Here is a 14,900-nt window from a genome sequence, read left to right as displayed (position 1 = left end):
TGAATTAAAGACTGGAACCAACTGAGGTCCTTTGTAAGCAAGGCGACCAATAACCTCGGACAACCTCGAAGGAAGCGAAGTCATAGGTGGTGGAATTCTGAATGTGACCTCACAGTTGCTGAGTGTGCCACAGCCTGGAGGAAGTGGAACTTGACTAAACGACAAAGACTGGAAGAATTTCACAATGGTGTGGAAATTGACAAGGAAGACTATCAGGTGTGTGAAGAGATCTTACGATCGATCAAGACTGGAAAAGTTGGATGAAGAATTTGAAATGTACAACACCAGAAACTTTTATCGGGCCTTCAGAGGAGAATCCTCAGGGTATAAACCACAATGCCTTCACTTTAAGAATACGGCCAGGGTGCTGTTCACTAATAACCGTGAAAACATGGAACTTTTGGCAAACTATTTTGAGCAATTGCTTAATTGTCAAGAGCCCACGGAAAGACTGCCTGTTGAAAAACCTCAAGTGATGCTCTTACCATCTAACCCACCAACTATACAGCAAGTTGTTAATGTCATCAACCATCTTAAGAACGGGGCACCCGGGGAAGATGGCATCGTTGCAGAAGCTCTGAAAGCAGGTGGAAATATGATCATAGAGGCTCTACACTGGATCCTGGTCAACAGTTGGGAGGCTGGTAGGATCCCTGATGACTGGAAATCAGCTATCTTACACCTTTTACATAAGAAAGGCGATCACAGCGATCTCAACAACTACCAGGGGATTTCTCTGCTGCCAATAGGATACAAAGTGCTCTCCAAGATTTTAATGGACAATGTAGAAAGTCAAGGGGATCAAACAATTGGTGAATATAGAGGAGGATTTCGACGTAGAAGGTCCTGTACTGAGCAGATCTCCAATTAAAACAAAAATGGAGCACGAACATCACCGTGGTTTTCTTATACGTGACGAAAGCTTACGATTCCATCAACCGCCAAACACTCTTCCTAGTACTCCAAGAACGAGGTGTGGATTACAACGCACACACCCTCATCAAACAGACTTTCATGGATACAACCTCTAAGGTGAAGTTCAGAAAAGAACTATCTTGGAGTTTCAACATCCAAACGGGAGTACGACAAGGTGATTGTCTATAACCCATTCTGTTTAATCTGGTGCTTAAAAAGTCATCAAAACCTGGGAATGTACGCCGAGGAATCTAGGAATCGAACCAGTTACCATTGGAGTCAGGATCCGAAAAAACAAGATAAGGTGCCTTGTTTTCACAGATGACATTGCAATCTTAACCAGCAACTCTAAGGATGCTGTCATTGCTGTCCAAGCCCTGCATGAGATAGCAGTGAAGTCAGGGTTACAAAAATCGTATAACAAGACCAAAGACTTTGAGAAGTGGCACTCTAGTAACACCCCTTTGACGACTATACACGTAATGATTGGGAAGGTAAATCACTTTCTTTATATCAGTGAATGGGTCCACCCCAATGGTAGAGATGCACCTCTATCTCAGAAAGGAGTAACAAACTCAACACAGCATAACATCTGTCCCACAATCTGTACAACAAGAAGTGCATTTTGAAGAATGCTAAGGTCTGTCATTACAGAACTGCTGTCAGACGATAGTTTCTGTATGCTGCAGAGACCCTCTTGACGAACAGAACAGGCATGATGGATGACCTGGAAAAAGCCAAAAGACATATTCTCAGAAACATTCATGGCCCGAGATTGCTCCCAGATCGAATCTACCAATTGAAGTCTAATTCTGAACTTATCAACAGTTAGAATGAGCCACCAGTATGCAATATAGGAGGCTCAAGTTCTAACGAATGAACAACAATAGGCTTCGTGGAGGTATGTACCATCTATGCAACTAAATGAAGGCAGTTTGTATGTTGCCATGCACTTTTCACTTCATTTATTTTGGAAGTATCATCAGTGGCCTGAAATACATGTTTCTTTTTATACGTACAATAAACGTATTATGTGATAGATATAATATACTGATATCTTACGTTTTGTCATGTTTTTTTCTTGCTTTTTAGGTTAGAAGCAACTTTTGTAGCACAAGGTTCGTATTATGAATGTATCGTTCAGTGTTACTTCTGATTTCCAGCGCTGTTAACATGTGTGTTCCTGGAGATGTATTTGCAGGTCTTCATACTCCAGCTAGCCGATTTCTGGTGTTGTTTCATACGCACTTGTCACTTCGCATGTTTCACTTTCACTTCCATTTGGTGATCAACATATATGTTTTCAGTGTGTAGTGTTGCCAACTGTTGTGTGTGTTTGTGTTTGTGTGTGTGTGTGGGGGGGGGGGGGGGGGGGGGCCTTGTACTGGGACTTTGAATTTCACCGCGCTACACTTGTTCCCTCAGATATAAATTATACCGTTGCAGGTGTGTGAGCGCTCGACGACAGAGAAAGTATTTATAAGAAAATGAAGGTACAAATTTGTAACACTTTTTGTTTTCTACCTGCTATTGTCTCTTGTGAGCGAAAGCTTAATTTAACTTATTCGCTAGTCTTGGTATGATTCAGATGTAAAAACTTATTGAAGTGCAGACATATAGTATTCTGGAAGCTTGTATTAAATTCAGAGGATGGAAGCAGCTGTAAAATACATCGCATTCGATATCAAGATGGTTTTAATTTGTAGACATTAGTAATTTCTGGACGACGAAATTTACTGCAAGATTTTGGAGCAACTACAACTTTTTCATGCAGAAATGAAACAGGAGATCGTTGGAGAACAAGACCTGAATGCCGCACGAGAGAAGACACATTAACTTGGTAATGAATGTACTCTTATCTATGTCATTTCCCCCTGTTGATCACATTTTGTTATTCTCTGTTCTCTTTCAAATAATTTTTGTAGTGGAAATTGGTTTGACTTTTGCTCAGAAACGCCACAAGGACCACCCCAACAATAGCTTTTCCGAGTCACAAAGTCCGACAGCTTTTCTGTAATTCAAAGTCAGATTTGCATTTCATTCTTTCCCTTTTTCACGGTCATTAACAATTTTAAAACCCCCCTTTTTATTCACCATTTCTTCCCACATTTCAACCTTTTCTTTTCTTCTCTTTTTCTTTTTTATTAGCCACTACAACTGGCTTCTGCGACAGGACGCAATCTTCGGATGTATCGTTTTTGAGCAAATTTGAAGCTTTAATTCGTATTTTTTCCCAACAGAGAATAACCAAAACTCCTGAAGTTTAAAGGGTAACTAAAAGACCAACTTTATTGTACCTAAGCAAATGATTATAAAACAATATTGTAAAGAATTTTTGTAACTAATTCAATTCTGAGGGTATTTCGCCTGTCTCATATATCTTGCTCACCAGGAGGTAGAGTTTTGTCAGGACTGGCTCTCCCAAGGCTGTCAGTAGTTCTAATGGAATGTTGTCTACTCCTGGGGCCTTGTTTCGACTCAGGTCTTTCAGTGTTCTGTCAAACTCTTCATGCAGTATCATATCTCCCATTTCATCTTCATCTACATCCTCTTCCATTTCCATAATATTGTCCTCAAGTACATCGCCCTTGTATAGACCCTCTATATACTCCTTCCACCTTTCTGCTTTCCCTTCTTTGTTTAGAACTGGGTTTCCATCTGAGCTCTAGATATTCATACAAGTGGTTTTCTTTTCTCCAAAGGTCTCTTTAATCTTCCTGTAGGCAGTATCTATCTTACCCCTGGTGAGACAAGCCTCTACATCCTTACATTTGTCCTCTAGCCATCCCTGCTTAGCCATTTTGCACTTCCTGTCGATCTCATTTTTGAGACGTTTGTATTCCTTTTTGCCTGCTTCATTTACTGCGTTTTTATATTTTCTCCTTTCATCAATTAAGTTCAATATATCTTCTGTTACCCAAGGATTTCTAGCAGCCCTCGTCTTTTTACCTACTTTATCCTCTGCTGCCTTCACTACTTCATCCCTCAAAGCTACCCATTCTTCTTCTACTGTATTTCTTTCCCCCATTCCTGTCAATTCTTCCCTTATGCTCTCCTTGAAACTCTGTACAACCTCTGGTTCTTTCAGTTTATCCAGGTCCCATCTCCTTAAATTCCCACCTTTTTGCAGTTTCTTCAGTTTTAATCTACAGGTCATAACCAATAGATTGTGGTCAGAGTCCACATCTGCCCCTGGAAATGTCTTACAATTTAAAACCTGGTTCCTAAATCTCTGTCTTACCATTATATAATCTATCTGAAATCTGTCAGTATCTCCAGGCTTCTTCCATGTATACAACCTTCTTTTATGATTCTTGAACCAAGTGTTAGCTATGATTACATTGTGCTCTGTGCAAAATTCTACCAGGCGGCTTCCTCTTTCATTTCTTCCCCCCAATCCATATTCACCTACTACGTTTCCTTCTCTCCCTTTTCCTACTACCGAATTCCAGCCACCCATGACTATTAAATTTTCGTCTCACTTCACTATCTGAATAATTTCTTTTATTTCATCATACATTTCTTCAATTTCTTCGTCATCTGCAGAGCTAGTTGGCATATAAACTTGTGCTACTGTTGTAGACGTGGGCTTCGTGTCTATCTTGGCCACAATAATGCGTTCACTATGCTGTTTGTAGTAGCTTACCTGCACTCCAATTCTTTTATTCATCTGGACGACTATCCGGACAAAAAACTTGAAACAATTACACAGGACATACTTTCAAAAACAAAGACACATGTTAAAGACGAGACAAAACACATAGAAGAAGAAGTGACAAAATTACGAGACAATGTTGTGCCGTGTTTGGTGATTGGTGCAAACGCATCGTCAGGGAACGACAGAACAGCTAAAACCATGGCTAATGACACAGACAGAACACCTATTGTGGAATCACACATATCCAATCAAAATTACAATGTGCTGCTTTCTTTTCCACCAAACGAGTAGCAAGTGACATAAACCACATCAATACAGTTATGCCAACCGGCATGGCCGATGACATGTTTGTAAGGCACGGGTATTTCCAGACATTTTCCAGTGAGGACAAGCACAAAATCCACCCTATTGTATTTATTAGATCATTTGACAGTGTTTTCCCACGTAGTTGGTCAGAAGTTGATAAAATCAGATACGTCACCAATCTCATGAGAGGACGAGCAGCTAAGTGGGTTGCTGCTATGAAACGGCGGTGCCTTACATTTGAACATTTCGAACAAGCCTTCCTGGACGAATTCTGGTCCGAGAATGAGCAACAGAGTCTAAGGAGAGAAGCGTGCAACCCCGAGACCTATGACCCTAAAAAAGAGACATTAAGACAATACTTTGAGAGGTACCTAGACAAGACACTGTACTGGTCCAAACCAGCCGACTTGCCAGCGATAATTGACACTTTAACAAGCCACTTACCCTTTCCATACCGAGACAGATTAATAGGAGTACCAGAGAATGACATTTAGACTTTCTTAAACTTCTTAGATCAAATGGATGTAGTTTACAGAGGCGATTCACGCCATTCAAATTTTACTCATATTAGTAACCAAAATCAGCACCCACCCCAAAGGAACCATAGTGACGATGGTTGGTGGAACCATCCTTCCGCGCTGCGACACAATACGATGCCTGCACGCGAAACATATTCAAATGGAAACGTGTATGACGCTACGAACAACCGCAGAAATTCGTGGGATAATAACAACAATAATAATTATCACCCATATAAAAATGGTAACTACATGCAAAATGAAAACCACAGACAGTACAACAACAACCGCAATAGGAGACGTGAGAATAACCAGTACAACCCGGGTTACTTTACTCAGAAACGCCACAAGGACCACCCCAACAATAGCTTTTCGGAATCACGAAGTGCGACAGCTTTAATGTAATTCGAAGTCTGATTTGCATTTCATTCTTTCCCTTTATCACGGTCATTAACGATTTTAAAATCCCCTTTTTATTCACCATTCTTCCCACATTTTCAACCTTTTCTTTTCTTTTTTATTAGCCACTACAGTGTGTGTGTGTGTGTGTGTGTGTGTGTGTGTGTGCGTGTGTGTGTGTGTGCGCGCGCGCGACCGCGCGCACGCACACGCGTGTGTATTCTGCTGTTTTTAATATGAGTATATATATATATATGGTTATAATAGAAGGAAACAATCCACGAAGGAAAAATATACCTAAAAACAAAGATGATGTGACTTACCAAATGAAAGTGCTGGCAGGTCGACAGACACACAAACGAACACAAACATACACACAAAATTCAAGCTTTCGCAACAAACTTTTGCCTCATCAGGAAAGAGGGAAGGAGAGGGAAAGACTAAAGGATGTGGGTTTTAAGGGAGAGGGTATGGAGTCATTCAAGTCCCGGGAGCGGAAAGACTTACCTTAGGGGGAAAAAAGGACGGGTATACACTCGCACACACACACATATCCATCCACACATATACAGACACAAGCAGCACACCGGTTATTCACAGCATCCTCCTACAGGCCAACCGCAAATTAGAACAGCATGCCACCCTCCACCTTAAAAAACTATCCAATCTCCTGGTTTCCCACCTCCGGAAAGGTAACTCACTCACCCTTCACAACCTTTCCAGCAAACCTCAACATCCTCTCATTGCACACAAACCCAGTCTCTCCCATCTACTCAATCTCCCACTTCCAGCTCCACTCCCTCCAAAACCTCAAAATTCCAATCAACACAATCTGGAACCACAACACCCCAATTCAGTAGTTAACCTCTCCTCCAAATCTCTCTCCCAATCCGAAACCTCTGTCCTATCCAAAGGCCTCACCTTCAGCCCCACTCCCAGATTTAACCAAACAGCCCTTGTCAAAGATTTACTGTCCTACACCCGTACTCTCTGCTGGAAATATCACTTTGCCACGAAGAAAAATGATCCTAATCCTATTCCTAATGATCCAACTCCCCAAGGTACTATCCAAATTGAACCATGCCTGGAACAGTTCCGTCCTCCGTCACAGCGGGACCCACCTCCTCTTCCTCAAAATCACCCTCTCCTAACCTTCCAGGAATTTCTGACTTCCAGCCTTGCCTCTCAATCCTTCTTAAAAAACCTTAATCCTACTCCCAACATCACCACTGCTGAAGCCCAGGCTATCCGTGATCTGAAGGCTGACCAATCCATCGTCATTCTTCCGGCGGACAAGGGTTCCACGACTGTGGTACTTGATCGTCGGGAGTATGTGGCTGAGGGACTGCGTCAGCTTTCAGACAACACTACTTACAAAGTTTGCCATGGTAATCCCATTTCTGATGTCCAGGCGGAGCTTCAAGGAATCCTCAGAACCTTAGGCCCCCTACAAAACCTTTCACCTGACTCCATCAACCTCCTGACCCCCACAGAACGCATCTCTGCCTACGTAGATCAACACCTTCAACCCATTACATGCAGTCTCCCATCCTTCATCAAAGACACCAACCACTTTCTCGAACGCCTGGAATCCCTACCCAGTCTGCTACCCCCGGAAACCATCCTTGTAACCATTGATGCCACTTCCTTATACACAAATATTCCGCATGTCCAGGGCCTCGCTGCGATGGAGCACTTCCTTTCACGCCGATCACCTGCCGCCCTACCTAAAACCTCTTTCCTCATTACCTTAGCCAGCTTCATCCTGACCCACAACTTCTTCACTTTTGAAGGCCAGACATACCAACAATTAAAGGGAACAGCCATGGGTACCAGGATGGCCCCCTCGTACGCCAACCTATTCATGGGTCGCTTAGAGGAAGCCTTCTTGGTTACCCAGGCCTGCCAACCCAAAGTTTGGTACAGATTTATTGATGATATTTTCATGATCTGGACTCACAGTGAAGAAGAACTCCAGAATTTATTTTATTAATAACGGCACGCTTTTCAAACCACCGTTCGCAATACTATCCCGAGACTGTTAGAAACAGATTCGATTTAGCAGTAGCCAGAGAGCGCCTAAAACAGACATTACTGCACGTGTGCTGTTGCAGTGGTGTAGACAGCCCACCATGTTCGTATATATAAAGCACTAAGAGAGCTTACATTGCACCATAAAAGAAACAGGGCATCAGAGGGTACTCCAAGAGCATCGGAATTTCATAAACCATACTAAAATACATAATTCAGCATTTTATTTTTCCTTTTATTTTCTTCATTTAAGTAGGTCCCATCTGATATTAAGCTTTTCAGTGGGGTTTTTGGGATGTAAATTGTCTTGGAGTACTGGTACTGCACAATCTCATATTTGGTTCTTTATTACAGAACAATGCCATACAAGGCAGAAAATGAAAATGTGCACTTGAAATTCAGCGAACAATTGGAACTAGCCAATACTGTGGAATAAACACTTTGTTTCAAACAAACTGATTGCCTCAGCGAAAAGATTAATAAAGCCAAATTTCTTTAGTAAACTGACAAAAATAACTTCATTGTTCTGCAAGGCCATTAATGCTTGACTGCTAATAACTTGGAAACAAAATAAAATCAGAAAACTGAAACTAAAAATATTTTTTTGCCCTCCATAATTATATAAATGTATTTTAATTCACTTGATAGCTCCCGGCCACAGAAATCTGTTTTGTTTTCAATTGACGTGGGAGATGTAAAAGAAGAGGAAACAGCGAAATCACTTAATGCAAACACGGGTCACTTGGAGGCTAACCCCTCCCCACAACAGCTCAGACAACTCTGTGCATGCGCGAATCTGGCAGCTAGGGCGTGCAAGACAAATTTTTTTCATTTGCATATGGCTGCTTGCTACTATTGCCTATACAGCTAACAGCCACACTTCCAAGTAGCGCGAAGCGGGAGAAGTTACTGCTCTTACGCAAGTCAACTGCGCATGCGCCCACTGGAAATTGGTGAAACGAACCTAATGTAAACCGTTGGATGTCACGCTCATAGAAAGCAGTTTATTGTTATGACGTATTACATAGTCTTTGCCCTACGGCCTTTGACAAATTTTGCTGTTTGCAGACGGTTGTGCAAGCACGGTGTATTGTTGTTGTAAATGGCGCATTTCCTTTGCCACTGAAGTTTTATTTTTTTCCCCTCTCGTTTATATTTTATTGCTGTGGTATCATCCTGCAGTAGCAGGATGCAGTAACATTCTTTGCTAGAGAATCAATTCTTACCGGTCAAAATTACAAAAATTTAACTGAAAGGGAAAGTCTTTATTTACTCTGTTTCATGTATCTGACAAGCCAATGTGGCACCTCTGTTTTGTAAGTGCAATGTGCTGTTGATATGTTTGTGTGATTTATCCACAGTATTTTTATTTCTAGAAGGTATGTAAAAAATATTGTGATATCTGTGTTGTTATATTGTTATCCCACATGTATACTGGTTGTACAATTGTGAGATTGATACAGTAATGTTTTTTTCTCCTGATACACTGTAGATCCAAAGATGACAGTTTGACTCTGCTGAAACCAGTCAGTGAGGAAATAAAATAAAAATATTACAACACGTGACCTTGGCTGCCATATCTTCTTATTTATCAGTTGTTATTGAGTTCTCTAATAGCTTTTCTTATATGAGTAAAAGTTGCCACTATTCTTGCTCTGGTTGTTTTCCCACATTCTCTTTTACAGTGAGAGTGTAACAGCTCCTGTTTTCATGACATTTTCCCACTGATAACATTAAACCATATTTCTTTTTTGCTCCCCTCTATTAACTTACGTAGTTTGTATTTACCTAAACTGTGATGTACACAAGTCAGAATTGAATTAAATGTATTCAGTTTACCTTTCAAGAAATATGTTAGACCGTGTCAGTTCAACAGAAATACTCTCCTAGCTTTCTGCTTAACACTTTGTTTCTGCTGACCGCTGACACTCTAGAAAATGTTGGTTCTGATTTTATCCAAGGAAGAAATAAGTCTCTGTCCGACTAGTTGTTCGATGCTATTGTCTGATAATGCATTCAGTATCATTTGCAAAACTTAAGTCTCTGCTGGTGAAGCAGACATCATTTCCCCATTGAAATCAAAACAAAAATGTGTGTGGCTTACATCTCACAGAACTGGAAACTAAGTCGCATATTCATTATAATGTAGTTCTTGGCCCAACACTGATTGAAAGTCATATTCAGTAACATAATGCATTTACGAAACTACTAGCCACTAATGCCAGCTTGTGGTGGCAGTGATCATAAATTCATAGAGCAAAGATGAGTGACGTAGCATAACAAAGGAAACATATGTTGAGAGATTTGTGAAATGTTTGGCTTTTTTTATTTGCCAGACTTCAATGACAGCACAATACAGATCCACCTTCCCAATGCACATCAGTCTCTCTTGGATTATGCTTATGTAAACAATGACGACATGTTTTTAGCTCCTATTAAAATATATCCTTCCATCAGCAGGTTCTGAATTACTAATTGCCAATGAAGACTACGTAAGTTACATACTTCCACCCACCATCATCAAACAGAATAATTTTCTGAGGATATTCCACAATATGACAAGTTCTTCACAACATGGAAAGATGTATTTATATCTGGCATCCATCTCCAAACTCCGTGTAGATGACCATTTAAAAAAAACTAGGGATACTGCTAACAACACATTCACAATACATTTATTCTCTTAAGAAATTTATATGAAGAACCAAACACAATTTGGAAAAAAAAGAAAAAAAATTAGATCTTATAAACATAACACTAGGAACAAAAATGGCCTCCACTATTCATAACTTGATTTTACTTTTACACAGAAAGAACAAAGTATACAACTGTTAGATATTTGATTACCTCCCTTGAAAATTGAAGGTGGAAACAAAAACATTGCCAAATACAAAAGGAAATCATTTCTTTTTGGTCGCTCCTATTCTAATCTCTAGATACAATTATGCAATTCTCTAGCATAAAGCAAAATTTTCACTGGCTTGTGACATTAAATAGCTTATGAATCCTGAAAAAGGGAACAACTTTGCATTCACAAAAAGTGATCACAGACCTCTGCAGAAAGGAGAACCTGATCATTGTTTTAACTAAACAAATTAAACTGAGCATTTACCAGACAGAAAGGTAAAAGACATGTATTAGCCTACAATGACAGGACCATGGGTCACAAACTTTGGGACTACAGACAAATGGTACCTCGGTGTCAACTGAGTTGCATAATACTTTCCATGTTATTTTTAACCTTGGATCCAACATTTATTATGCTTAAGATCATAAGTTATTGACAGAAATTTAAATAGCAAACTGCAAAACGAATATGGGTTTCATTTGAAATATTCTCTGAAGTATGTATGTAGAATGAAGTGACAACTAAAATTTGTAGCACGGAAGGAACCATAAAAATTCTTACTGAAATATTAAAACTTTTAAAGAATATGAGATATGCATTATTACTTAAAACGTAATTATTCAAACTGCAACTTTTTAGGAGTTCCATAATATTGCACTGTTTCAAAATAGCTTCTTTATGCAATCAATCAATATACTTTCGGCACATTCCATATCAAGTATTACAGACACATACCGTATCACAATCAACTTAATTCAAAATCATAATTATTTTTGTGGTGCGCATCCATACAAAGCACTGTGCTGATCCTCCCCCCCCCTCTCTCTCTCTTGTGTGTGTGTGTGTGTGTGTGTGTGTGTGTGTGTGTGTAATGGGCAGTCCTCCTTCCTGTTGTTGAAGAAGTAATACCAGTGACCAACAAATACCAGAAGAATCCAATTTATTGTTGACATTGTGTGAAGTGTCGAGAATTTGGTTTCCTTCCAGTTAGTGTCTTCACAGCAGATGAGAATGTACGCGAATCACAATCTAAAATATGTCTTAAATTTAATCATAGAAAATGGAATTTGTTTAGAAGTACAACTTTCCAAGTAACAATACAATGCCCCATTACATTAATCTACAAACAAATTCAGCTGAAACTTCACAATATATAAAGCAGAATTTTTCATATCTATTCTCAAACAGGTTATGAGAGTGCACTAATGATTCATTTAGTATTTCTAAGTTTAATAAATAGTGTAACTGTATTTTATGCAGTGACATGCAAAACAGGATGTCGAAATGGACGTAAACTGGGCAGAAGTGGAAGGAGTCATAACAAATACGAAAGGTAGAAGAAGCCTGGACTGGATGAAGCAACTGTGAAAATGGCGAGAGCTACTGGCATTGTTCGAGTGCATTGCTCTATCGGGTCATGAGAAAAGTATGAAAGAAAGAAGGAGCCCTAAAGATTGGAAAAAGGGAAAATTATATCAAAATTATTGGGAAGTTACTATGATGTGTCGTGCTGCCAACATATTTGAGAAGATCCAGGAAAAGAGAGTACAGAAGACAGTAGGAGGAAGATTGAGAGAGGGACAATGTGGGTTTAGACCACAAAGGTAGACAGAGAACCTCATTTTTACTGTAAGCAAGCTCCAAGAGAAACACTGTGTACATTACAGGGATTTAGTAAATTGTGTCCTGGGCACTGACATGGTTATGACAGTGTGAAAGTGAGCTCCAAGAGAAACACTGTATACATCATAGGAATTTAGTAATGGTGTCCTGGGCACTAAGATGGTTAAGACAGTGTGAATAGAAGCAAGATCTGGAAAATCCTTCGGAAAAGGGAAACTGGAAGGCTGACTATGAGAAGAATAAAGAAATGTATTAAGGAAAAACATGATGATTATGTGAAAGACAGCCTATAACTGGAAAGTTCTTCATGCAATTACAGATGGTTGCACATTGCATGGCACACAGTGGCTCCCCAGTTTGCTTTTCCCCACATATCTGAATACTTTTTTAATACCTGGGACATCAGAAGTAATCTGGGTTGTGTTATCTTCAGCAGGAGGTAATTGAACTGCCTCCAGCTCAGGATTTGTATCGCTGCCAGGCTCAGGACCACCTGCTGGATCCATTCCCATTTCAGCGTCAAGTGTCGTAGCATCTGTAGTAGCTGCTGCAGTAACTGTGCTGTCAGGAGCAGTAGTTTCTGGAGGTGTTGCAAGTTCTTGGTTTAACAGCTGTAAATAAATGAAACTCTAAATCACCTACAAAAAATTTCAGTATGGTGAACAAAGAAAGAACTCTGTTGCTGATTTAGAGCACAACACAGTGCACAATCTCTATGAGAGATAACAGGGACTTTTCATATAAAATTGCATTGATGGTGATACTTAAGAAAATCATTGTGCCAGCAGAAATTCTTTTAACAATGAATATAAGCTACTGAGATAAACTCACAGTAAAATTAATGCAAACTTGGAAGCCCTGCAGGGAATACAAATAATGGGAGGAGTAAAAGCGACCACTCACTATACAGTTCCATTAATGAGCAATTAACAGGAACACAAAGAGTATTCTGAAAATGTCCTGCCTTGACAGTAAATTTTTGAGGAGGAGTGTGAGGGAGGGATAGTAGATTCTACTGGTTAGACATCATTTCAGGAACAGACCAAACTAGGTTTTGTTAGGGATGGGGATGCTTTTTTGAACTGACATATGTAGATGGAGCAGGGATCTATTACAAATGTGATGTAGCTGTACGGAATAAGGAGCAAAAAAGAGTATAAATCACACTTGTGAGTGATCAATGGCGGTAAACAATGATACTCCTGGAAAATGAACATCAAAAGAAAAATTCAAAGTAAGCATGTGAAATAAATAAGGAAAAAAATATAAATAAAAACGTCTGTAGAAAACTATTTCAGAAGTTGAGAAACAGAAATGGTGGCTACTTCTCATTACAGACTTGAGTGACCTGCCATTTCTTTTAAATCTTCTACAACCCCCCCCCCCCTCCCCAAACAAAAAGAGGCAATCTAGGATGGTTTTGTTTACTTATATATATGTCCATCAGCGGCATTAAAAATTTCCCGTACTTAAGGTAAGCACTGGCCAATAATTCTTTCACTCTCCATTTTACAGTCTACATCTACATGGTACTCAACAATACATGATTTTATGAAGTTCAAATGAGGATAATTTTGAGTTGCCTGTCCATACTTATTTTTAATAATTTCAAAGTGTCCATAGGCAAATTGATGCCTTGAGATGTTGTAACTGGTATTTAGGAAGGTTACTTGCTCAAATTATAGTGTGTGTTGGGGGGGGGGGGGGGGGGGGGGGCGCACACGAAAACTACTACAGTGTAAAGAGGCTCACTGAAGAACACCAGCCAGCGACTTCAATGTACTCTCATGACGGGTGTAGTACAATGTTTATTTCTATTAGTGTTTTGATGTTTCATAGTTATGTGTCACACGACATCACAACAAATTTCTGGCCACTAAAACAAATAGTCAACTTTAACTGGGAACAGGCCTCCACAAACTTTGTAAACTATCATCATTCAAGTCTAAGAACTAAACCCATTTCTAATATCTTAAATGTATACCGTATCTTTACATCAGGAAAGGATTGCTGTCTAAGTGTACCACACTTCCCAATTAAAAAACTGCAAACTCTGTGTATTGAGTTGCATCAGTAAGAATTAATATTAACAGATAGACTTCTGATTTCCTATTACTATTCCCACTACTATGGAGAGGTGCCTCTTGATAAGGTAGCACAAAATACAAAAATTTCTTGAATGGAAACAATTCCACATCCACACTGGAGCAGAGATTTGGTCCCATGTAATTTTTCCCGCTAGTTCCAAAAAATAGACAATTCATATATGCTATGCATACCTTTATGACCTAAAAGTGGCTGTGTAAATATTTCAAACAAACTTCATATGGATGATGGTTATGTAAAAATGAAAAAGAGTGGTTGCACAAAAGCTAAGGGAGGTTTATGGAGATGTTACACACAGACAGCTGATATAAATTTGTCACAGACTAAAAAGGAATTGGTCAGGCTAGTTACTCTTTGGTTGTGACTTTACGAACATTGAACTGTAGGTAAAATACTAGTCTTGTACGAACTAAAATTACAGAGAATTTTACGCAGAGATCCTTTATTACTCCAGTAACACAACACCAATTGAAATTCCTCACTTTCAGATACAACT

General features: G+C 39.6%; 1 protein-coding gene across 2 annotated transcripts in view; it reads right to left on the bottom strand.

The window, feature by feature from the left end:
* Positions 1-14,900, bottom strand: part of LOC126183756 (polycomb group protein Pc-like) — a 71,781-nt gene that overhangs the window by 34,225 nt on the left and 22,656 nt on the right. For both annotated transcript variants that reach the window (XM_049925986.1, XM_049925995.1), the window contains one exon: positions 12,693-12,909. In XM_049925986.1, the coding sequence (XP_049781943.1) occupies positions 12,693-12,909 (217 nt within the window). The remainder of the gene's footprint in view (positions 1-12,692; positions 12,910-14,900) is intronic.

This window comes from Schistocerca cancellata, chromosome 1 (assembly GCF_023864275.1).
Source record: "Schistocerca cancellata isolate TAMUIC-IGC-003103 chromosome 1, iqSchCanc2.1, whole genome shotgun sequence".
Classification (NCBI taxonomy): Eukaryota; Metazoa; Arthropoda; class Insecta; order Orthoptera; family Acrididae; genus Schistocerca; species Schistocerca cancellata.
This window is presented reverse-complemented; position numbering and strand designations above follow the sequence as displayed.